Source organism: Stegodyphus dumicola, chromosome 9 (assembly GCF_044657685.1).
Source record: "Stegodyphus dumicola isolate Sdum_Otavi_A_Nest chromosome 9, ASM4465768v1".
In the NCBI taxonomy this organism is placed as follows: Eukaryota; Metazoa; Arthropoda; class Arachnida; order Araneae; family Eresidae; genus Stegodyphus; species Stegodyphus dumicola.
This window is the reverse complement of record NC_140776.1, coordinates 67,180,147-67,205,777: the sequence shown is the minus strand read 5'-3', so window position 1 is coordinate 67,205,777 and position 25,631 is coordinate 67,180,147. Positions and strand designations below refer to the sequence as shown.

Genomic DNA, 25,631 nt, shown 5'->3' with positions numbered 1-25,631 from the left:
AAGTGGAATTAATTGTTGTACTAACAGAACTCACAAGATATAGAAGCAGGTAAGTCCAGGTGTCGTGATTATATATGAGTTATATACATTATAAAATATGATGCTGAACTAAGATTGTGAGAAAGATCAATAATATTTTGGACGCAGCTGCACAACCTAACATTTTGTTGTAAGTAAACAAATATTAAGTACACTGTAATATGGATCATGAACAGCTAATCTGCAATATGTAAAAACGTCATGGTACAAATAGGGATTACAGACAAACAGTTATTATAATGCTTTGGTAAATTGTTACTATTTGAAGGATTCAGTCAGAAAATCGTGCAATAACTTCCATTTGTAATTCGAGAAGACATTGTATATAATAGATTTTAAGTGTTTTTGCTTAAATACTGCAGTTACAAACGTCCGCGCCTTACCTAGGATTCGAGTCATGTTTCTTTTGGGTAAATCGGCCGTTTATCTGTGATTGGACGATTGGATAGTAAACTGAGTATGATTGATTTGGCTTGGTTTATTTGATAATGGAAAAGCACACGAAGACTATCTGCCGAAGAGGAGGGATGCCTTCGTGAAAGTCTTTCTAAGGAAACTGTAAATTAAGTATGAAAAGCATTCTTAGGTTGTAAATTGAATAAAGCAAACGCGCGAGCTCTCTGCTAGCGAAAGGGATATCTTTATGGTCGACTTTTAAGGAAAATTAGCTCTTATTTAAGTTATATATGAAGAAGCTTTTTCCAGTCAGACTGCATTGGGCCGAATTATCGGTATTCGGCGATCTTATTAACAGAGCAGTTTTTCTTTCTATAAATAATTTATTTTCATTGCATATGTGAACAGTACAAAGAGTACTGAAGGCCTGTTTTGCAAAATTATCCACGCTATTCGCATGAAATATCGTAAGCAATGTGCTTTCTAATACTCTGAAATTATTCAAATTTTTGATAATATTAGTTAAGATAGTTTGATTACTTTTAAAAATTTTCTTTCCTTAATTTTTTTCTAAACAATATGAAATTTATCATCGATTTTTTATGTCAAAAGTACTTTCTTTAAATTGAAAAAATAAAAATACGTTAAGACTGAGAAAGTAAAAGTACATTTTTTAAACTGAAAAAATAAAATTACTTATTTGACAAACATTTTCAACTTCTTGAGAAACTTCAGAAATTGAGGATGAGCCACATTTTTGAATTTTTTAATTTATTTCTCCCCCCCTCCCCCACGTCAATTCTACGATCTATTATAGTTTGGAAGTTACCTGTAATGTGTTTTCAAGTTATGCATTTCTTATTCCAAAAAGTTTTTCCAGGATACTCAAAAAGACCTTTCTTATTTCTTTTAGCACAAGAACACCGAAAAATCTTTCTCTCAACAAAAGTCTTATCTTCCAAACTCAGTATTAAAATATTTGCAGTATATCATTTAGAATATTATGTGTCTATATTTTGTAAAAAATTTTTTAATAGAGGTGTAAAAGCATCATAATTTCGCTGAACTCTTCCAAATCCATCGCGAATAATTCAAATTATAAGCTATTTCAATTACAAGCAGTTACAGTTTCCGGTTTGAGTTTTAGAAAAATTTTTTATGAAGACAAAGAAACGTTTAACAGAAAACATTCGTTCTTGGCTTATAAAGGCGAGTATTTGTAAATCAGGATGATCTTTATTTTATAATTATCCTTTCTGTAAAGGATAAACTCGAGAAAAGATTATGATATCGCTGTAAAGCATGCATACACATTCTTTATTAAGTTTATTACTGACAACGTTTACCGAAGGAATAAGATAACACCTTTTTCAGCTTATTGTCAAGTCACAACAATAAGAGGTATTTTTACAAAATTATTAAAAATAGCAAAGTTTTGAGAATTCAGGTTAAGCAGGAAATATTCAATAGCTAGTAACGTTCAGATATTTCCCTTAGCCTTTACAGTCTTGTAGACGATGTTTTAAGTAATGTACTATTATTTAAATTTCAGTTGTGTATCAGAAAGACAACACACAAAATTTTGAAATTTAATTTACTACCACTTTTCACAGAAGCACCAGAATTGTTGGGGAACTACAAATTTTACTCAAATTAGAAATTTGATATGACTTCACATTTCTCATATTTTTCTTTCCTCCCGTTTAGAACAGAAGATTTCTGCTTTTTTTCGTTCTCAATACGTGCATATTGGAGTGAATGTAAGACGACTTCTGCATTTTTCAAGGTGTTTATCAGGTAAAAAAAAAAAAAGGATTAGCGTTAAAAAAATAGCGTTGCATAATAAGAGCGTAATATGCTGAAGATAAGAACACGAAATGTAGTTGAATGAACACTAAATATAGTTGAGGTGATTACACGAAATATAGTTGAATGGTCTAAATGCGACACATTTGAGGTAAATATATTTTGTTTTAGCGCAAAAATTTAGGAATAGAAAATAAATTATTTAAAAATATTTTTTTAAATATTAAGTTGCACATGAAACTGCATTTGACTTTCTAAAGAAAGTTTGAGAGAGAAAATTGAGCAGTGTATTCTGGTCAATACAGTCACAATACACTGCAGTCCTGCTCCCATATCAGCTGATAATACATTCTATGACTTATCTCCGATATATGAAAGCGCGGATAATTCTGAACATTATATAAGAGCAGGATGTTCGTGCATAAGTACGCTGTAATTGATAAAATATAAATGGTAAAACATCACCGACATTAAATAAAGAATAATAAAATATTTTATACGCTACAATATATTATAATGTTCAATTAAATAAAGTTCAATATAGTCATTAGGTTATTTTGAGCAAGAGTATATGCAAAATGAGCAGTGCCCTCACCAGGACTCGAACCTTGACCTCTGGAATACGCGCCGAGTGTGCTACCGATACACCACGAAGACATGGTGGAGGGAGGGAGAAAATAACTTATATACTCCCCCCTTCAAAAAGCGACTGGGGATTAGGGGGGCTTATCTCTAAATTCTGGTGGTGATGAATTATGGTCCATCATCTTTTCGTTCGGCCGCCAATATAGAGTCATTCAGTTTTTTTCAATCAAGAGTACATGAAAAATGAGCAGTGCCCTCGGAAATCTGCTTTAGAGCAAATATATAAATCAATAAATCTTATAATATATATATAAATATTTAATCAATCAATAAGTAAATCGTGAAGTAAAAAGTTAATTTCTTCAATGGGATTTGAAGTTGAATCTTAACACACTTTCATTAATTTATAAAGAAGCATGTTTTTGACCAGTTAAATTCAAAAAAGATATGACCGAAATGTTTGCTGTCCATTTTTAAAGATATGCACTGGTATAAAATAAAAATTTTTCGTACCCTTCAAAAAGAAGTATCTAAATGTTCTTTTCTGAAAGCGCGGATGGATTTTGTGATTATTTCGTGTCTGAATTCTTTCTCGCTTTTAACTCGGAAACTTAATGGACTGCGAAGTAAAGCGCCATCTGCTGGGCTCTCAGATCCGAAATTTGACCGGGCCGCATGTTTAAAAACGTTTTTTGTTTTTTTCTTCCAACGAGCACTTAAAAGTGCGGTTTGCTTCATTTACGATTGAAACATTAAATCAATTCCATTTATCGTGAAATTATATCACGTGCTTCTGAGCTTTATATCATATTCACTTTAATATTTTCAGAAATATTGCCTTATCTTAAGGATTGTTTTTAACTGCAATTTTCTCGTACGTCAGGTGCATTAAAAATATTATTCGACCCGCTTGTGCTCTACATTTTGTTTGCTTCATTTAAAATTAATTTTGCTTTAAAATTTATCTGAGCTCGAAATGCAGTTATGTTTATGTGATCAAAATTTTAAACGACCAATTTTCTTGAAAATATTTAAGAACCCCTCGACTTGAAACTTACTGATATAAGTTAATTCATATTTAAATATTTAAATTTGAATATCGAAATGATTTACTACTAGTCCAACATATTTTAAATTCTACATAATCTTTGATTAAGTGGATCATTACGAATAAGATTATGTTAATAAACATTTTTATCAATTTATTTGCATTTACATCTTTATTTCGTTTCGCTCTGTTAAGTAAGTATTGTTGCTGATCTCAAGACCTTAAATGCGCCGCAATCAAAGTCGGAACAGGGTTATTTATTTTTTGATGTTTACTTATGGTTGATCTTTGCAGTTAATGGTGGCGGTGCATTGCTTGAACTTCAGTTTTGATCAACAGCACCTTCAGATATGGAATCCAAGGTTCTTGCATATATGATTTCTCTCGACAATCTTTTCGAGGAAAATTTAGAAAAAAAAAAAAAAAAAAAAAAATCTGAAAACCTTCAGATTTTGTATTACGCACAAAGGGGCGTTTTTTTTTTTTTTTTTTTTTTTTTTTTTTTTTTTTTTTTTTAACGTTTTGCGTGTTCTGTTACCTTTATTTATTAAATATCGTGTTCTTCGCACTTAAACTATAAAATTCAATTCAACAGCAATATCGTAAAATAATTTAAAAAGAGTATAAGAATTTCCGATTCAAAGTCTTGCGTGCAGGAGATTTTTTTTTTTTTTAAATCATGTACAGTGTTGCCAATGCTCGCTTTGACATCGTTGACTTTCTTGATGAAAAACTCTTAAATACTCTGCAAAATACGAAGTAGATAATAAAACAAATTCCAAATTTGGGCTTCCAGATGCTCATGTTCGGGTTGAGACGTTACGTTATTCAGAATTGGATGGCTCTAGGTACCGTTGTTTTATCACAATGTGAGAAACATCATACATTTATGCAGATTCTTCATTATTTAATTTTTTTAATATAATAAAGGACTCTAATATTTGGTGGCAATAATTTGAAAAGTGAAACGCCGTTTTTAGTAAAGCGCCACAAAATGACAAAACGAAATTAATAGCTCTTCTGGGCTAACACCCTTTGGGCTAATTATTAGATTAAGTTACAGTCCTAAACTTCTATGACTACCTGGAGTTCGACCACTGATATTTCCGTTATAAAGTTCCGTTAACTACCATACCAGTTGAGCAGCGTTTTGTTAAGTTAAAAGTAAGAATGACCTGGACTCTCTAATATAAAATACTCAAACAATGGAATTTACGGTATAAAGGCGTCCTGTCCATGAAGCTCAACAGAGAAGTTAAACAGTAGTAATTAGCGATTTTTTATTGAGCAATGAGTGCACTTTCCCATTGATTGACGGATCTCAAACTCGAAATATATATTTCAGCTACAGTAGGGTGTCTATTAAGCGTTCTTCTATCGAGTTTCTGAGTTCCTTGTTAACTGAGTTACAATTAATTAAAAAAATTGGGAAATTATACTGATGTTTAAAAGAATACAGCGAAAATCAGTCACATTGCTAATTTTGTCAGTGCTTGATCATTTGGTCTTAGTTATTAGTGATGGATCATTTAACGTGCTTCGAATTCTGCGTTATGGTGAAAATGGAATTTGCGTGAGTTAAAGAGGAAAGCTAAACTGAATGACAATTAATTTGTGAACATGTTCCAAAGCAAAAAAGGGTAACGTTTTGGAGTGGATAAACGTCGAAAATAGCGAACCAAATTTTCAAGTTTTAAGTGACAAAGAAATTACTGGAGGCGAAGATCTGGAGAACTATTAATATTGCAATAATTCGGAGTATGGCAATGAAATGAAAAATGTAAAAATTAGTCATGCCGAAAAAGTATTCTTGCTTTATTTTAATAACTGGCATAGCACTCCAAGGCTCCTGTGTGCGCTTAAAGAGATGGATGCCTTTTTGAGGGAGTTTTAACGAGAAATTGGTTCACACATTTCATAACGGGAAAAAAAAAAAAAAAAAAAAAACTGAAAGCTTTTTAGACTTTATATTACGCCCAAAAGGACTTTTTTTAACCTTTTGTGTGTTACCTTTCTTATTAAACATTCTTTGCACTTAAACAATAAAATTCAATTTAATGGCAATATCTCAAAAAAAAAAAAAAAATTAAAAGAGCGCATCTTTAGAATTTCCGATGCACAGTCTCGCACGCTGGAGATAAAAACGTTTTTCTTTCGTACAGTGTTGCCATTGTTCGCTTTAAAATCCTTGATTTTGCTAATCAAAAATTCATTAAAAGATTACGAAATATGAAATAGACAATAAAACAAATTCCAATGTAGCTATCCAGATACCCATATACGAGTGGAGGACTACGTTATTCAAAATTTGATGTCCTTAGGAACCCTTGTGTTTGCACAGTGCGAAAAACATACATATGCTTATCAGATTCTTCATTATTTAATTTCTTTAAATATAATGTAGAGCTCTAATATTTGGTGTCAATAATTTGAAAAGTGAAACGCCGTTTACAGTGAACCAACGCAAAATGCCAAAACGAAATTAATAGCCCTTCTGGGCAAATTGCCACTTTGGGCTGAAAAGTCTTAGAAAAATCCATGTAAGAAATCTAATAAAATTTCACATTTTATGTTAATTTTCGATGAAGTATATAGTATTATAGTTTTATTTATTTATTTATTTTATTTTATTTTTCCCGTTAGGATATTGTTTGTTAAGATGAGCTATCTAATACTAGGTCATTTATTTTTAAAATTTCAAATAATCACAATTTCAAAATATCTTGTCCAATGCAAAATTGGTGTGATTTAAAATTTAGTCTCTTTAAAATGACTTTTGGATTATCCGAAATGATTACGGTCCAAGTTACCTAGGATAATCGAGATTCTACTGTATTAGTAATTGTTGAAACAACACAAATTTATCCGATGCTCTGACAAATAAGATGACTAGTTAAACTATTATGATCTTTTTTATTAACTTGATTTTTATCTTTTTTATTGACTTGAGCTATTATGATCTTTTTTATTAACAATTCTTAGCAAGGAAGTATTTCTGATAGAACTACAGTAAATTGATTGTTGTAGAACTATAATAAGCTTTTTGGGTGAGAAAGTTGTTCTTAATTTCTTAGCACTGTATTACCGAATGCTATAAAACCTTTTACAAAGCAAATGTTTTAGGCGGTATAATTTGCATACATTTAAATAGTTTTACAGTTAAGCTATAACGAACCTTTTAAAATTCAAACCTGCTAGTTTCATCCGTTGAGATACTGCAGTGATCAATCTTCCTCCTAAAGAACGTAATAAGGAAATGTGTAAATAAAAAGATGGGGAATGAATAGGTTACCATCGTACTTGCTTAGCAAAGTCTTAAACTTATTTACTAAATTCTGCATCTGAGCGTTTTGTTAGCTTAGTATATACAATATAATCAGGTATTATAACTTTTCGCTCCCTTATTCAAAATATGTTAATAAGCTGCTCGAGTGACTTGAGAGCTGAATATTTAAATATAATATTTTGTCGTTGGTAATGTATAGAATGTTCAAGGTCCATGCAAATGCAGTCTGCTGATAGATTAATGGAAATTTTAGCAACAGGGGAGGAAAAATTAAATTTCATTATTAGTGCGTTAACAATTTCTTGTCAGTGTTTGCTTTAAAAAAATCTGTGATAGCAACGACTAGGATGATGAATGGCATTTGAGGGGAGAAGAGTGAGCATCGCCATGAAAAAATCGGTATTCTGTTCCTAACATGTTGATATAAATAATGTAATAAATGCTAAAAAACCTTTATGGTATGTCTTTCCGTAACTGACAGCTTGACACCGTCCATCATTCGAGTGGTATCTTACAGAACGATTATTTGGGTGTTTTTCTTCTTCACCCGTAAGATTTCTCATCCATGAAAACTTAATACGTCCATATATATTTTTAGGAGATAAAGAAGGCCATGAACATACGCGCTCGTTTTCCATACGAATTTGAACTTATATCTAAGGTAATTTATCTCCGATTACTCTGCATATTAACTAAGAAAAAACGAAGATTATACTATGGAATCACAGAGCGTGGTCTATACAGCATTTGTGCTAAAGGGTGATCTTTTTCTGAGTTTAATCTTCCGTATCTTGAATGTTCTAGAAATTAAAGCTGAATTTTATTTCGTAGCGTAAGAATATCTGTATCTAAAACTTTCAGAATTAATTCCTTTAGGAAATTTAATATTATAATTATACAAATTTAATGTAACGTGTTAATATTCCCATCAGACACGTATGTCTGGTATCATTAATTTCTACAAGCGCTAGGTGAGCTGTATAAGACTCACTTTCTCAGTTTTACCTACGTCATTTGCACATAATTAAAAATTTATTTAGTACGTTCTTTGATTAGCCCATACTTTCAGCACCACTATCACATACTGAAAATATCCTGACGGTGCGCAGAAAGACTTTATATTTATTCGTTTCTGGTTTTCTTGTTTTGTTTTCATTATTTTTAGTCCAAAGGGGCAATTTGCCCAGAAGGACTGTTAATTTCGTTTGGGCATTTTGCGTCCATTCACATTTTTTCACATTTCAGATTGTTGTCACCAAATATTATAGCCCTGTATTACATTCAAAGAAATTAAGTAATGAAGAATCTGCATTTTTCTCGCATTGTGATAAAACAACAGTACCTAGAGCCATCCAATTTTGAATAACGTAATCTTTCACCGAATTTAGGCATCTGTAAAAAAATATTTTTATGTCCAGCGCACGAGACTATGTATCGGAAATTCTAAAGATTTGCTGTTTTAAAATATTTTTAGCCCCAAATCTCTCGAAACGTGTATGCATCTATAAATGAAAATCATGCCCCTTTGGGCTAGTAGTATAAAGTCTTAGAGCCTAGTCTTAGAGCCAGGTTTTTATTCTTTCTTTAATTTTATTTTTTATTTTTATTCACCTGCGTTATTGCAGTTTTCGTTTGAAGAGAGGAAAAATGGAGGGGATACTTAGAAGCCCAATATAAATAAAGCAAATTAAAAGGTTTTGATTATTTGATTGCCAGTATGGCCAGTAAAAGAACGAAGAACTTTTTTTTGGAGATTTTCAAAATATACGAACAACGATCCCATTGTTGCCATTCTTTTTCAAAACAGACAAACTACATTTATCGCCTTGTTTGACAAAATTTCTTTTTTCGAGAAAATATATAAAGAACATGTAAATAGTTTGAGAGTATTTGCAAAATTAGCAGTGAATTACATATGATACTGATCGGAGAATGAGAAGTGTCGAGTTTCGTGTGCGCATTAAATTGGAATTAAAGACAGCTTAATGCGTCCTAAAGCCTGAGACCACATGCTTTTATTCATGGACACATTTTTTTTTTGTTGTCCATCAACTCCAGTTTTTGAAAAGATAATCTTTAAGGCTTTCTCTTTGTCTTCTCCCATTCGACTAGAAAATTTACGCTTAGTGGTTAGGTGGAACTGTTTGAACAGGAATTGTGTTAAGAAATTATTGTAGTTGAATAAGAGTTGAATCTGTTGCAAAAAATGTTTGCTGATGAGCTGTTTGAATCAAACTGTGCAACAAACAAATAAGGAAAGAACAAAGAAATTGTTGGGCGAAGAGGAACGATAATTTCTTTTTTTGGAGACAATTATTATCTGTTCCAGTGTGCAACAATTATGTTACGAGATGAGGAGTCATAGAGTTTTTTTAAACGAAAAACCGTGTTCCGCCCCATTTACAGAAACATTACTTTCAAAATATTTGACTGCGAATCTGAGTGTTACGATTCATTTTATGAAGATTGACTCTCACAGGAAACAAAGACGATCAAGACGTAAAAACAATCGATAAAATTCATTAAGACCCTTTTTTTTTTTTTTTATTTTTTATTTATTTATTTAAACGCATCTGAGAGAGTGAGAACAAAACGAAAAGTTCTCACATTTGAGTTAGAAAATAGTGTTTTTTTTCGTTATTTATTTGTTTATTTATTTTAATTCCTTTCCTGGTAAACACAGCTTTAAGATCCACCCCGTCTACTTGTTTTTTCCTTTTTGATTACACCTCTTTTACTTTTTAGTTGTCACTGTTGTGTTGTTGTGTTTTATAATGACATTGATTGCGAAAGCTAGCGTTGTGGAGAGTAATTGTAACCTTAAATCTCTGATTTAAAAAATGCCACTATTTCAGCGGTCGAGTAATTAAGAAGTCTGGGTTGTTCACACGTAGCACCTGTAATTTTTCGCAAAGCCCGAGTTTCTTTTCTAGAGTAGATGATGTTACGCCAGTTTTTCTTTAAGGAAACACACTGCAGCATCGGTATATATATATATTTTTTTTCCCTCAAATCAAATGTTGTAATGCAGAATATCTTAGTTTTAGAAGAGGTTAATGCACTGAGACAAAAATGTTGTTTTATCGCCGAAATGTCTATTTTATTTTTATTGATGATTCGTGCTTATGAGTTGAAAATTACCTGCCTAAGAGAAAGGAAATATTCGCGGATGAAAAAAAAAAATCTGCCAGGAAGACCCAGATAACTTCATGAAGAAAGCTCCTTCAGATGTTAGTGATCGAAATCAAGATAGGAAACTAACTTTTCAAACTTACTCATTGTTTTTCGTTGCTCAATTTGTATTATCTAGTATTATAAGCTTTGTGTACTATAGTTAAAACCTCCTAGTATTCTTCGATTAGTCGATTCAAATGATGCTTACATGAACGTACAAACGCAAGGCCGCAGGGACAGATATTCTTTTCTTTTCTTTTTTTTTTTTTTTTTAGCTCAAAAAGACAATTTGCCCAGAAGGGCTATTAATTTAATTTTGGCATTTTGCGCTGATTCACTATAAATGGCGAATCACTTTTTAAATTGTTGCCACCAAATATTATCGCCCTGTGTTAAAGAAATTAAATAATGAAGAATCTGCATAAAGGTATGTATGTTTCTCGCATTGTGATAAAACGATACCTAGTGCCAACAAATTTTGAGTAACGTGCGTATGTCCACCCGAATATGGGCATCTGGAAGTTCAAATTTAGAATTTGGATTTTGTTTTATTATCTGTTTCACATTTATGAGTTTTTGATTAAGAAAGTCAACGATTTCAAAGGAAGGAGTGGCAACACTGAAAAGAAAAAAAAAATTAAAAAAAAAAAAAAAAAATATCTCCAGCACGCGAGACTGCGTACCGGAAATTCTAAAGAAAGGATCATTTTAAAATGATTTTGCGATATTGCTGTTGAATTGAATTTTATGGTTTAAGTGCAAAGAACATGATATTTAATAAATAAAGGTAACACACAAAACGTTAAAAAACGGCGTAATATAGTATTAATGAGTATATTTTTGCGTTGTCTGGTACAAAATGTTCAACATTTAACTAACTAGTAAAATCTTTAAAAATAACTTAAATTAAAACTTTGATTGAAAAGGTGATGGGAGTAATCACGATGTATTGATGCATTATGTGTTATGAGTTAGTTATAGCCTGAGTTGAGTATGATCTTTATTCATCTCTTGGGTATTTTCATAACGTCTACACAATTTGCATATTCGTATGCTAGTTCTTCAAACATATGAACAGTCAATCTACAGTCGATTGATACTATAACTCTGGACTAGAGCGTATTCTCGATTATCCGCAGGCAATGACAATTGAAAAACACGAATAATCCTAACTATCAATTATCATGATATTTGTTTGTATTTAGTTCATAAAAATAATCGGTAATTTTACTTCGTTTTTGAGATCATTTAAATATTTGTCGAATTTCACTGTGAATTTTTTGAAGTACAATAATTTCAGTTTGAACAGAAGCTATTGCTGTCTCGGGGCTAAAGCAATTGTCAGTATCTTTTTCGCTTGTATTTTCAGGAACCACTTTCGGTCTCTTCTATTCTTGTCACATTTGGAACTATATCCGCATCACTCGAGCATGAATCGACTCGAGCATTCGATTGCAGTCGAATAGCCGTCACGCCATTCTTCGATGTTTTTCCGACCAACATTTCCGAAGAATTTCACATTTTCAGTTTTTTTGGCATACTAGTACTATTATTATCTCGACTCTTTCAAAATTAGATAAATTTCCGATTTCTGTAGTAGGAAGAATCTTTCTCACTGTTCGGGTTTGCGCTCATTCGGTTTTTACAAATTCTCCCAAACAGCGTTGAATATGCGCATTTAGGCACCACCAAGCACTAATTATCGAGAATACACTCTACTTAATTCTTTCTTTCCTTTATTGCAGTTAGTTTCAAAACATATAGTGCAGTAATAGTTACATTTATAGCAGTTAGCTTAAAATATTAAAATTAAGTTAATCTTAAAAAAATTATACTTTTTTAGATTCGGAGGTTTCTATTGACTCAGGATAACTTTGGTAAAATCGTTGTACTTGAATAAATTAATGTAGACGTATTAAAATTGTAAATAACTCTATATGAAATCATCTCGTATTTAAGTAAGCTCCAAAAATTTCATGTAGGTTTACAAAAATTTTTTACCCCAAAGGGGCGTTAGTCCAGAAGGGCTATTAGTCTCGAAACGGTATGTTGCATCGAATCACGAAAAATCACTTTTCATATTGTTGCCACCATATATTATCGCCCTATATTATATTTAAAGACATTAAAGAATGAAGAATCCGCATGAATGTATGTGTGTTTCTCGCATTCAAAACAATGATGATACCTAGAGCAATCAAATTTTAAATGACGTTAGTCCTCCAAACGAATATGGGGTCTTGGAAACCCGAATCTTGAATTTCGAATTATGTTTTTTAATTTTTAACGAAATTTTGATTAAAATTCTCATCGATTTCAAAGCGAGCAGTGGCGACGCACTGCATAGAATAAAGTATTTTTATCTCCTGCGCTCGAGTAGACTGTCTATCGGAAATTCTAAAGATGTGCTGTTTTTGAATATTTTTAGCCTAAGTGCTCTCGAAACCTGTATGTATGTGTAAATGAACCCCCCCCCCCAACACACCCTTTTGGGTGTAATATAAAATCTATTTTTGTCATCAAATTCCAGAGTTTTAAGAACTGTTTGTTGAAGAATAAGAAGCAAGAATGTTTGTTGCTTTCTTTAACTTTCAATTTTGAACAAATTTAGTTGTGTGTCTTCCTACACCTATTGTGTATGCTTTAATGAAGAGGAATGGTGTTTGTTTGATGTATGAAATTCTATGCCAATGATAAATACCTTTATCTTCGGGTAATCTGGAAATAACATACCATTGATATATTTATAAGCAGCATGCTGAAACAATGTAAAAAAGCAAAACGCGATAGCTGATATATTTCATCTATTGGCTTTCTTGCGTTTTTGCCGTCATCTGAAGGACGATAAAATAGCTATTATAGCGTCTCAGGTAATGAAAGTTAAAAATATAACAACCCCTAGTTTCTGCTAATGCTGCACATAGGCAGAAAAGAACCATTCACGTTTACATCTGAGCATAAAAAAATGGAAATAATTCCGTAAATACTCCTGAGCTCTGGCACTGGTACAAAACATCCATTATGATACTTAAAACTTGTTGCTTTATGTTTTGACACCATTGGATAATTTTTTACGTTATCGTCTAACGCGCAATAGATCTACTCTTCTTTATAGCAAACTGTATGACATAAACTTGGCTGTAATCCGAAAAGAACGTAAATAACGCGTAGCATGCAAACTGCGTCATTAACAAATATTAATAATAATTCTTAACAAAAGCTGAGATCGTAACTGGTCAGATCTAAATACGACAGCCTTTTAAAAAAAAACGTGAGTAATAATAGCAGTCACTGTTTTTTTGTTCATCCTTCCTTTTTCCCCCTTCTATCGACAAATGCGGCATAAAAAGTTAATCTTATCTTTGATGGTAGGCGTGACTGTAAATACGTCATAGACAATTAACCAATTGTGGAAACCTTACAACAGCAAACAATTATTACGGATATCCAATGACGGCGACTGTTGAAATTACAAACCGCGCCTGCTGGATTGAAGATATCAGTTCTGTTCTTTATGCATATGAACAATGTTCGCCGTCTTCGAGCACTTTTTAAAATAAGATTTTGTTTATTATTATTATTACTAGCAGCTTCGCTGCCAGCCTTCGTCTGTCTTTTAAATGTACAGGAAAAATGGCTGAAGGAAACATTTAAAAACTGCGTAGAATTTTACTCTGCAGAACAACTTCATAAAAAAAAGTTATTACGTATAACAAAATTACAATGAAATAAGCAATATCCCTTAATACAAATATTAATTGTCCTAATAAAAAATTAACCAACTTTCCGTTGAAGAAAAAAAATCATGCAAAACGTTTCAATATCTTACAAACAGTGAAATAAGCAAAGAATAACATGAAAGCAACTCAAAAAAATATAAAATTTCGCGTAGAATTGTGTTCTACAGAACAACTTTATCAAAAAAAAAATCAATAAAAATATATTATATATGTATATAAAAATGACAATAAAGTATGCCAATCTTTTAAAAACAGTGACATAAGAAATACGATGAAAAATTGTTGCCAAACCCATATTTCTAAAAGAATGAAACTATTCAAAATGATGCGTTTTCATCAAAAATCTATCAACAACAATAAGACAGGAAAATTGTTGCCAAAATCACATTTTTAAAGATGTGAGATGTGAGAAGCGTACTCGGAAGCTTCATTTAAATTTTTTTTTAAAAAAAATACAAAATATTATCATTTTTCCAAAAATTCTTTTTGTAAAAGCAGTCTCAAGGATGAAAGTTTAACGTGTCCAAAAAGCAAAAAATAAAAAAAAAATAAAATTAAATTAAAAAAAAAAAAAATAAATAAATAAACAGTACATTTTTGAAAGTAAACTTTTTTTAGAAAAAATCCCGTTGAAAAGGTGTTAAGCTCCCTTTGTTAAAATAAATTCGTATTGAATCGATTTATTGAAACACGAAATTTATTTTAGTTTGTAAAATAGCTAAGTGCCTACGTTTCATGACGATGCGAAAATGGAGTGTGTAGAGTAAAATCTCGCTTTCCTATAGCTCATTATGTCTCAAAACGACGCGATTTCGTCACAAAACATAAAATAAAATAAAAATTCGAATTTCGAAAAAATCGCTTCGAGGTGCTCTGGCTCTTGTCTAGATGAACCTATGTACCAAATTTCGTAGCCGTGGGTCTATTAGCTTACGCGCAAGCGCGAACGAAAGACACGCACACACAGACAGACTCTTTCTTTTATTACATGTAGAAATTATAACCTCGAGCATTCGAAACCGCAAACTGTATATATAATGGAGAATCACGTAGTTACAGAAGCATGAAGTATTGTCATTCAAATATAATAAAATTTTAATATTGTTAATTTTTAGAGGTATTCATGCTATCGGCTACAGTTTTGAGAATTAAGGAACAGAATTTCGATCCTGATCCTTCAGACTCCCACCTAATACTTCAAAGGATAATGTTAATTGTAATCTAATTAATTATATTAGATTATTAATTGTATTAGATTAATAATTTTTAATTGTATTATTGGATAATTAATTGTAATCTACGGTAAATATTCGATGCATTTATGTTAACATTACCCCAGAGAACATAAATTTAAACTATAAATGACCATTGCCACTGTTAAACGATAAAAAAAAAAAAAAAAAAAAAAAAAAAAATATATATATATATATATATATATATATATTGCAAATTTACTGCTTGCGTGTTTAAGTATCAACGCTGAAATTTCCACTCTGACACAATCCTAAAATCGCTATTGCTTTTCCTAAACGTATAATCAAAATTTCGCCTTAATTTTTTTTTTTTTTTTTTAAATCTGAAAGATTTTTGGTTTTAACAGTCGCCCAAAAGAGTTTGTTAAGGTTTTTACGCTCTCGCTGAGCTCACAGTCTACTAGTCTGCTGTTAAACCTCACTCCTATTAACCCCTTTTTTTTTTTTTTTTTGTCTTTTTAGCTTTATTAAAAAGTATCATTTTCTTCAGACTTACGCTATGCATGGTCCAACAGGAAAACCGCGAAAATTTTAATAGCAGGATAGCAGTGTACGTTTAGAATTCCGCATGCAGCGTTTAATGTTTTCCTACATTTTGTTTTGTTTTGTTCAGTCTTTTCTCAGTTCCTCATATCAATGATCAGTTTTATTACTAAGAAAGCAGTATGTGCCATTTATTTCAGCGCTTACAGAAATAATTTAAGATTTAAATTCAGAAATTTTATAAAACTGATTAACAAATTTAAAACTGGAATAGGGATTTTGTTCAGAAGTACTAAAAAGACGAAACGCGATCCTTATGAATTGTTGATGATTGTATACAGGGTTTCCAATTGTCTTGAAAAGTCGGGATCTTTCTGTGGAATCAACAGCGATTTTAATTGCTAAATAGTTTAAATCTACTTTTTTACTAATTTAGCATTTATAAATTATAAATTCTAATTTAATTAATTATAAATTCCCATTTCTAGTTTCCACAATAATACACCTTTACTATCTAAATTTTCTTTCGCATTTCCTAGGCGATAAACTTATCTTCAAATTAAATATTATTGTAGGTATAATAATCTTTTTATTATTGATATGAAAGCAACAGCGTAAAGAAAAAGCATACAAACGATTACATATTTTATTTTCAAAGAGAACTTTATATTTATTAATTGGATTTCATTTACTTTTATTTATCCCCATTCTCGAACCATAGTGTACGGATAACCTATTTCGAGAAAATGTGTAGCGAAAGCTCATAATAGATGACGTTGGATGTGTGCTTCATTAACTATACTTAAAATACAAACAGTAATAAATCTACTACTCAATATGACTGAGAAGTACAGGTTGTTTTAAAGTCATCAGAATATGGTAAAGCACACGAGGACTATCTCCCTAGAAAAAGAGATGCCTTTCATGGATTACTTGCTAAGGTGAACTAGCTTGTATTCATGTTACACAAACAAAAAACAACGAACACCAAATATAAAGCCAACCCGTTTGCCTGGAATCGAAACCTAATAATTCCCAGTATTTAGTTGTGTTAAACACTCGCCCACTGGTTGTGCTGGGACTGTTTTTAAATGATTCACTTTATCATGCTGATAAAAAAGCTCAACTACTTTAACATGGGAGACAAATGAAAACTGTTATGCTATTTGAACTGGCAAAGTTCGACTCTGATTCTGGGCTTCAGTTATGATAGGCTAAGTTACCTTAATTGAATATGGAAAAACTCCAAAAAACCATCTGCCTAATCGATGCCCTCATGGAAAACTTTCCGAGGCAACCCACCTCATTCATATTCACGTTACACATGAAAAATAATCAATGATGCAGTCAGCTCATTCGTCTGGAATCGTTTTCTGGTCGATTGGTTTAGTTTATTATGGCAAAGCATGCTAAGGCTATGTCTAAGGGAAGGGATGCTTTCGTGCAGGACTTTCTAAGGGAAGCAGGCTTGTATGCACGTTACGCATGGGAAAAGCCACGAAATCGCCCATGCAGTTAACCCGTTCACCTGAATTCGAGCCCAGGTCAGAATTACCAGAGTTCATCGATTTTACCGCGTACTCACTTTCTGGACGAACTCCCAATATTCAACGGTCTTAACCATTCGGCCACTGGTCGGAATCTGGGGTTCTGATGTGATCTGAAAGAGAAACTGCGAAATACTCTAATTTAATGGTGCATTATGTCAATATGTATTTGGAATGGCTTAGTAATGCTCTTTCATTGTGCATCAATAATAATTTGAAATAATTTAATAAATCACTTATGCGTAAATGTTTTCTAAATCATGAGTCATTTCTAAATTTATTTGAGAGCATACTAAATGAATCATTTTTGTTAAATAGTCTTTCTTTATATTATCAATATGCTTCTTTTCATGTAAAAAAAAGTCTTATTCATTGCCATATTGCTTTAAGTTAAAATGTTGTTCAGTACACGAATTCAACTTAAATAGTTGATTTCGTAAATGGGCCTCAGGTGTATTTATTTATACAACAGCTTGATGTTAAAAAAGAAAAAGTATCTTCTCCATTAATCAATTTTCAGTTAATACATGGAACAATTCTATACACAAAATTATTTCATACGGCCAGAGGCTATGCAGCGAACTCAACCGCGTGTTTAGGGAATTACTTAAAACCACATCATGTAAAATGTTCTTTCTGGGGACATTTTCACCTGGCCCACCCATCACAATTACCTCCAATTAGGCACATCTGTGTCTGTCGCTCGATTGTGTACAGCAAATTACCATCTTTCTTATTTATTTAACATAAATGCTTACATGACTTAAGATGTTAAGCATCTTGAGTACCCATGGCAATGGCGGAAATAAGCGTTACCTGAGTAGTCTCATTACCGCACAGGGCCTCCGAAAACCATTAATACAGTTTGCTGACGCGGAAGAAAATAGGGCGGTGAATGCTATTTTGGCACAAGAACACAAAGAATGCCACAAAATTTGTTTAGTTGCTCAGGGGGTGAAGACCGCAATATTGCGTATATTGTTGATGCATGCGATACTGATAGCTCTAAAAATCATTCAAATTTTTCTGTTGTATTCTTGATTTCCTATTATAAAAAAAGAGTATTATAGTCATAGATGTGTTAATCTTTGTTATATTCACAGAAGCTATGGTTCTAAGATATGAGAGTATTAAGAAGATAGTCATACATACGGATACATGATTTATAAATTCTGTGTTTGAAAGAGGTGTCAGTGCATATATGCAGTTCGTCTACAGAGTTTTAGAACTAAGTTGATACAAAATAAAAATTGAAAAAAAAAAAAAAAAAAAAAAAAGGTATTCTAACTTCTTAACCTTCATTAACTAGTCGCTGTAATTCACAACATTTGGCACATTCTCATTCTTTCGTAGAACTGGTTTTTGTGGAATACTATTAAAGTATTTGTGAATTCCTTAAGTGCTATTAAAGTAGTTACCTATGATTTGAGACATCGTTTTAAAGGGAAAGGGAGTAATCTGCAGGTAACAACTCTGGTGAATAAAAGATGGTTAAGAACTGGGGCAATTTTCTTTGGTAGAAACTGCTTGAAGGGAATGGAATTGTGTGACAGTGCATTGCCAGTGTGACATAATCCAATTATTCTACTAAGATTTTTCAGGCTTTACGCAATGAAGTGACTTCAGAAATCTGTTTACCATTATTAAATATAGAGTTCATCACATGTTTCTCAGGAATAAATTCTTCGTGAATTATCCCTTTTTCGGGGAGGGGGAGAAATAAAGTAGTTTTCACTCGAGATTTCTGAAACCAAAGTTTCTATGTTCATGCTGAAACTCCTCCACTTAAGGAAATGATTGCCATTTTATCTCAGGATCTGTAATCACAATTAAATTGAAATACTCTGCTGCTTTTCCTACTTTACATAAAATTGTTTTTGCTGTTCTTTACTTAGCTTTCGTACCCATCGCAGCAGATGTTCGCCAGATCAACGCAAACAATTAACTGCCAGAAAATTCCATTCTACGCTTTCTAAAAAGTAAGTTAAGATGTCATCGTAATAAATGCGTCAATTATTTTTAGTAGGTTTACTAAAATTGAAGAAACTAGTCCTAAAACTTTGTGGAAACACTAAGTGCAAACAAATGTATTTACTCGTTTCTGAACTTTGCATCTCAGAGAGCTAACAATGAAAACGTTATGTACTTGAGGGAAAACTCTCTTTGATATGCATAATCTTGGATTTTCTTTAATTTGCATCTTGCTGTTGTTGTGATTTATCTCACTTGTCTGATAGTAACATCAGAACAAGCCCTCGAAGATAACCGTGGCAAGGAGTGCAAGATTGCGCTTGTCGTTGGCAAGTATATTGAGCACCGTACAAGTGACAGAACGACTTCGTTCAGTCCCGCTCCCTAGTTTTGATGGAGAGCATCCCGGGGAACAGGTCCGAGGGTCTCCCACCCTCTTTCCCTACCACCAACCTCTCGAGAGTACTTTCGGCTCGCCGCATATTTAGAGGGCCCACATCCCGCACAGACCTTATATATTTACAAATATCCATGTCTTCTTCGGGATTCGAACCCGGGCCCTTCAGTACGGTAGTCAGCGTCGCTAACCACTATTCCTGTTGGGAGGCTTAATTTGCATCTTTTTGGATTTAATATTCTTTTATTTGTCTAAGCTAACAACATTATTAAATTCTGAGACATGCTGGCATGAGTTTGCTCTTCTTATCGAAGGCATAAAACGGTCTCCAACAGCAAAAGCGACGAGTAAATGTGATTTCCAAGAAAAAGTTATGAAAGAGAGATTAAAAAATTATACCTTCGTACTTTAATACTTCTTTCTATTTATTTCGGCATTTCAGTCTACCTTTTATACAACATCGAGGAGTCATTACTCTTACCTATAATTTGCGCATGTCCTGAGATTATAATCATTTGCGTATCTCAATTTTACTTCTTATGCAGATTTCAAGTTTTTAGTGTGCTTCCTTCATGATATAGCAATTTTATTGGGCAACAGCGTATATGCAAGCATCTAGATGTTACAAGTTCTGAGGCGGAGGTATTTTTGTGTATTTTTTAATAGGTTAGGCAATTATTTACCACAACGTATACGAGTATCGTTTCTTTAATTGTTCTTTCATATAGAGTTTTTTTAAAGGGAATTGATTTATATTCGCATTAATTTTTTTTTTTTTTTTTAAAAAGGGGGAAAGAAAGAAAGAAAGATGTAGCAAGCTTGTTTGGTCATCGGAAACTGAATACTAAAAGAACTGTCAATCTTCTGCCCGTTTAGCCAATGGGTAAAATACATTTTAAAATACTCTACTTCGTTAATTTTTAGTTTTAATGATCTATATGTTATAAAAAATTAAATACATTGTATAGTCCCTTTAAAAAATTTCAAATTCTCTTAATCCGTATGACGCCTAGAGACTGCCATATATCACATTAATTAATTAATTTCGGCAATGCCTTTTAAGGCAGTGTGATTAGGAAGGGGTGCCTTTGCTGTCCATATCAATATAACAATTAGAAAAAAGTGGCTGTCATCTCCATGGGGTCCGGAGAAGGACTCCTGGATTACGTAGGGATGTGTGCGTCTACCATGTCTGCGAAATGAGGGAACATATAATCCGTCGATTCGAATGTCCTCTGGAGAGACTGTTGGTAAAGAAGAGGATCAACAGACTTTCGGATTCCACCCTTTGAAGGCGCTCGATAAAAACTGGGATGAAAGTAGATAATTATCTCGTATATGCTGTGCCATACTATTCTTTTTAAACCAAAATAGGTCATTACTTCCCTATCATGAAATCCCGAATTTATTCAAACAGCAAATCTATTTGATCAAGGGCATTCGAATCTAAGATACAGTTACCAGTGTTTTGCCGTTTTAAAACATCAGCCATTAATGATTCTGTTACCATTTTTACTGCTCGGGCGTATATTATATAAAAACAGCTCTGTTTCGTTACTTGTAAATTTTTATCTCTTTGCGTCTTGATATTAATGTGAAACTATTAAACATTTCACATTTTTACTTCCTTGTACGAAGTAAAAAAGAAGTATTGTAATCGCGAAAAGTTTCAGGCAGCATATTTCAACGAAAATATCCATTTTGACCGCTATCGAATGCAATTTAACGATGTTTTTGCGTGATATCTGTACGTAAGGACAGAATAAAATACTCTTTTCCTTCAAAAAAATTATAAAACTGCTTTAAAATGAATTCTGAAGAGAATTTTTCGTGGCGTCTGTACGAACGTATGTACGTACGTGCGTACGAACGTATCTCGCATAACTCAAAAACGAGTAGCCTCAGAACGTTGAAATTTTGTATATAGGACTGCTATAACATGTAGATATGCACCTCGTATTTTGGTTGCAATCGGCCGCACCAAACGTATATAAATATATTTATATATATATCCACTCTGTTACCCGGCTCAGTGATCTCAGTTTCTTTACTCTTATATGTTTGTAAATTGTACATTTTTTGCTTTAAAAATGATTGAATTATGTTGTTTTTATCTTCCGGGTAAGGATTTTATGCCTTTAGTAAATCTGTGTGCAATATTTTTAGAATTATCAGCAATTTTAAAGTTGTTTAATTTCCGCTAAGCCTGTTTTTAATGGCGGCCATTGATGTTTACATTTGAAACAGGAGACTAGTGGATTTGTTGCCAATCTAGAGAAACTTAGCTTCGCAACAACAAAGATAACGCATTCATTTATTATTGCCAATTAAATCATGCTTAATTCTTTCTGGAATTTTTTTGAGGAAATAAGCGTTTGAGATTTACTTCGTAATTTTTAATATAGATATTTTGAGTTTTTATGTATTTTTGCCTTCTCGCGAAGTGAGAACTGAATTAATTAAATGAGAAATATTCAATCGTCTGTGAAAAACTGTTTCTTTTTTATTTTGTTTGCTTAATTTCTTTTATGCATAGTTCTAGCTTTATTGTAGTATTTGAATAGAACATGTGGCAACGATTAGATAATTCTTTAAATGATATACATTTTGTGCATTCTGAGTTATAATATGAATGAAATATAATACTGTTAAGTGAACCTAGCGCCAGAGTGTCGCTATGGTAAACAAAGTGAATTTTAAAGAATGCATTTATTCTATTGTGGTTTATGCGCTGTCGGCGAAGTAGGTTTAATTCAATGTAATAAGTTTAAATAAAATGCAAGAATAAATGCGTATAATTTAATATTCCGTACATGGAAGTCATGTGGTGTACACATCAGATTTTTTTTAATTGTAGATACTATCAACTTAATTATATTCTTGTTCGTTCGCTATTCATACATGTCTTTTATAATGAATATGTTCTTGCATCGGAAATAATTAAGACGTATCTCAATCACCATATTTACAGCCCACGCTCAAAATCCCCTGTACTTAATTCAAGCTGACAAACAAGCTGCAACGCTGAAAGAACAAGCAATAAATCACGAAAGAAAATCGAATTTCGAGAAGCTCATTTGCATTGCAAACTTAACATAATCATGAGGGAATGAATGGAAGTTGGTGCTGTGCGCTTTTGCTTTGCCTAACGCCCTTTAAATAAGCCAATATCTACCACTTTTCGGATTCAATCGATTCTCTGCTTCGTCATCTCCATCAAATGCATCGGTTATCGTTTAGAATACAGTGACTCTCTCTGATCTGTTTGCATTCTTAAAATTCATTTAGTTTACAAGGATGTCATAAATTTGTTCGAGACTAGATAGAGGGATTTTATACGTTACTTATTAGAATTTACTTTTTAGATCCAGCACTTAAGTACAACTAAAAGATTAAGGTAAATAATATTCTGAAATTCACATCAGACTGAAGTCCTTTAGAACTGCGAAAAAAATTCTAGGTTCTAAAGGATATCAGTTTGATGGCATCGGAGGCGTTGGAGAAGGCAGAGAGATTTTGAAAAATTGGAAGACTTAGGAAGCTTGAGTAGGATGGGAGTGGCGTACTTAACGGCATTTCAAAGTCATACCAAAATGTTTTAGTGGTATTTCCAATTTTATGAATAGCAAACATTAAATTGAAAAAAGTGAAAAATATGTAAGTAAATTTTGCTATCTTTATCATCACATTTTTCTGCAACACTTTCGGAACTGAGATAAAGTTTCATACAGATGGGAAAAAAAAGAAAAAAAAAACCCTCTTTTATATATTTCTTTCATAAATACTGCGAGCGAGAGTAGTACTAAACTTTCGAGAGTAGTATACGAAAGTAGTATTCAAGAATTTTTTTTAAAAGAAAAAATTTCGTGAAGCCAATAATTCCATGGGACGGTATTTATGATCCTGCAAGAGTCCTTTAGAACTCATCATTCTGTCTGGAACGAAAATATTTGAAAATTTTTTGGTCACACCAACTGCTGCATAAACAGTAAAAGCAAATTCACATTAGCCTTATTAGTGGAATTATATATATAGCTACAAATATATACGACTCTGTAATATGTGACTCACAAACGGACATGTGCCCTTGGTCTCCACTTCGGAAGGCTTTCAAATTCACCTATAATATCTGAAATATGTTAATTTTTTCCAACTTTACGTTTTAAAAATTGAGAACTAAAAGCAAGAAGAATCTTCGTGTTTCGTGTTTTAATTTTTTAGGTTTTTGATTTGGCTTTAGTTGCAGATACGCTTTACACTCTCATTGCATGACAATTTGGATTTATTTCTGTAATTTAATTAATTAAAGTTTGTAATAATATTATGAAAAATTATTAAGATTCTCCTCTTTATTCGAGTTTTCCCTCTTCCGGGGAGGAAAAAACCCCAATTTTAAAATGTAAATCTTTATATTTTGTACAATGCATAGTAAATTGAAAGCTTAAAAACAAACTACAGAAAACTGAGATGTATTTTTTGTTTACATATCTGTAAAAGAAAAGAAAAGTACATTATTAGGTTGTTTTGTAAAATAATTTATAAAATTCACTGTTAGATTGAAATTCTGTGATATCTGTAGAAAAGAATTAAAAATGGGAGAGCTTCCGTAAGAGACTTTGTCCTAGGCTTCCAGTTCGGCAAATTGGGCCTTTTTGGTCCTGGATATGGCTATGCGACAGAAACTTTGTCAATGGTCTTTTAAATCAGGAAATCTTACTCCGAATTTATTTATGTATATTTGTTTCGTTCCGTTTTCTGCAAAAATAATCAACGCTTGAAAATATACGAGTGTTAAAATGAAATAATGTATTTATTTATTTGTTTAATTTTGGGGTTGGCTTTGCTATTTTTTCTGAAGCCTAAAACACCTATCCATAATTTCAGCCACGTAAGATCACAAACGTCTATGGACTATGTAAATGAATATTATTATTTGAAACTGAAGCCTATTTAGCTAACCTTTTCGGGAGGGAAGAAGCGATTAGGCATAGCGTTCTTTTCTTGAAATTAAGCCTAGTTGCTTTTTTATAAATTTAAACACTCTTAGCAGTTACATGATAACTATATGGGGAAATAAATATGAATAAAGCTTAAATCCAAGAGACGATTTCAGTTTTCCACAAAGAGAGATTATGCAAAATAACCTTTTCCATTTACAATTACTTTTAAGACAATCTGTAACGTCTTTCAGAATTCTGGATTTACGTGGAACTTTGGTTGAGCAATTTTGTTTGAAGATAAATGCAAGTAATATTCAGAAAGTGATATGCCGATGAATCAAGACGGCGCAAAGCTTTTTGCCAAAAACTCTCTCTCTCTCGTTTGGGGTGACAATTCCTTTGCTTCTTCTCTCATTGTTTCGAGATAAGCTTATAAATGAGTAAATTAGAGCCTCTTCCGTTCATTTCTGTATGAAATTGGTGACGTGCTGTTAATTCCCTCATTTATGAACGTTATCCAAAAGGAATATAACCTTTGGAGCCGGAAGCGATTCTGATCTCTTATTGACGAACTTGTGTTTAGAGATTCTTTTAGATTTGAAAGGGATTGAACTTTACAAATCTTTTAAATAAAATCAGTGCTTCTTTTTTTTTTTTTTTTTTTTTTTTTTTTTAAACTTTTGTAATCATTTTATTGATAAAACGGATATTATTTTTGAAGCACTGCAACACTTTCCGTTATTCATGTAGAACAGGGGTCGGCAAACTACTCCCCGCCGCTTGTTTTTAATCCGGCTCGCGGCTGATATTGTTTTTTTTACATGAAATTACCACTTGCTACAGACGTCGTGGGATAACTCAACGAATTTAGTTTGAAATTTACAGAGGAAAACTGTACTCATACGTGAAGTGTGTTCTGTAGTAAAGGCATGTACGGTCAAGAAAGCAGATATCAGGGTCCTGCAT

At 32.3% G+C, this 25,631-nt stretch overlaps 1 protein-coding gene across 4 annotated transcripts in view; it reads left to right on the top strand.

The window, feature by feature from the left end:
* The window catches only part of LOC118194994 (toll-like receptor Tollo), a 162,729-nt gene that overhangs the window by 45,905 nt on the left and 91,193 nt on the right, over positions 1–25,631 (top strand). For 3 of the 4 annotated variants that reach the window (XR_015043005.1, XM_035366230.2, XM_035366222.2), the window contains exon 2: positions 20,514–20,608. The exons of the other annotated variant lie outside the window; for it this stretch is intronic. Coding sequence is in view for 2 of the 3 variants with exons in the window: in XM_035366230.2 (XP_035222121.1) it covers positions 20,514–20,573 (60 nt within the window). In the remaining variant the exon portion in view is untranslated. The remainder of the gene's footprint in view (positions 1–20,513; positions 20,609–25,631) is intronic. 4 annotated transcript variants of the gene reach the window in all.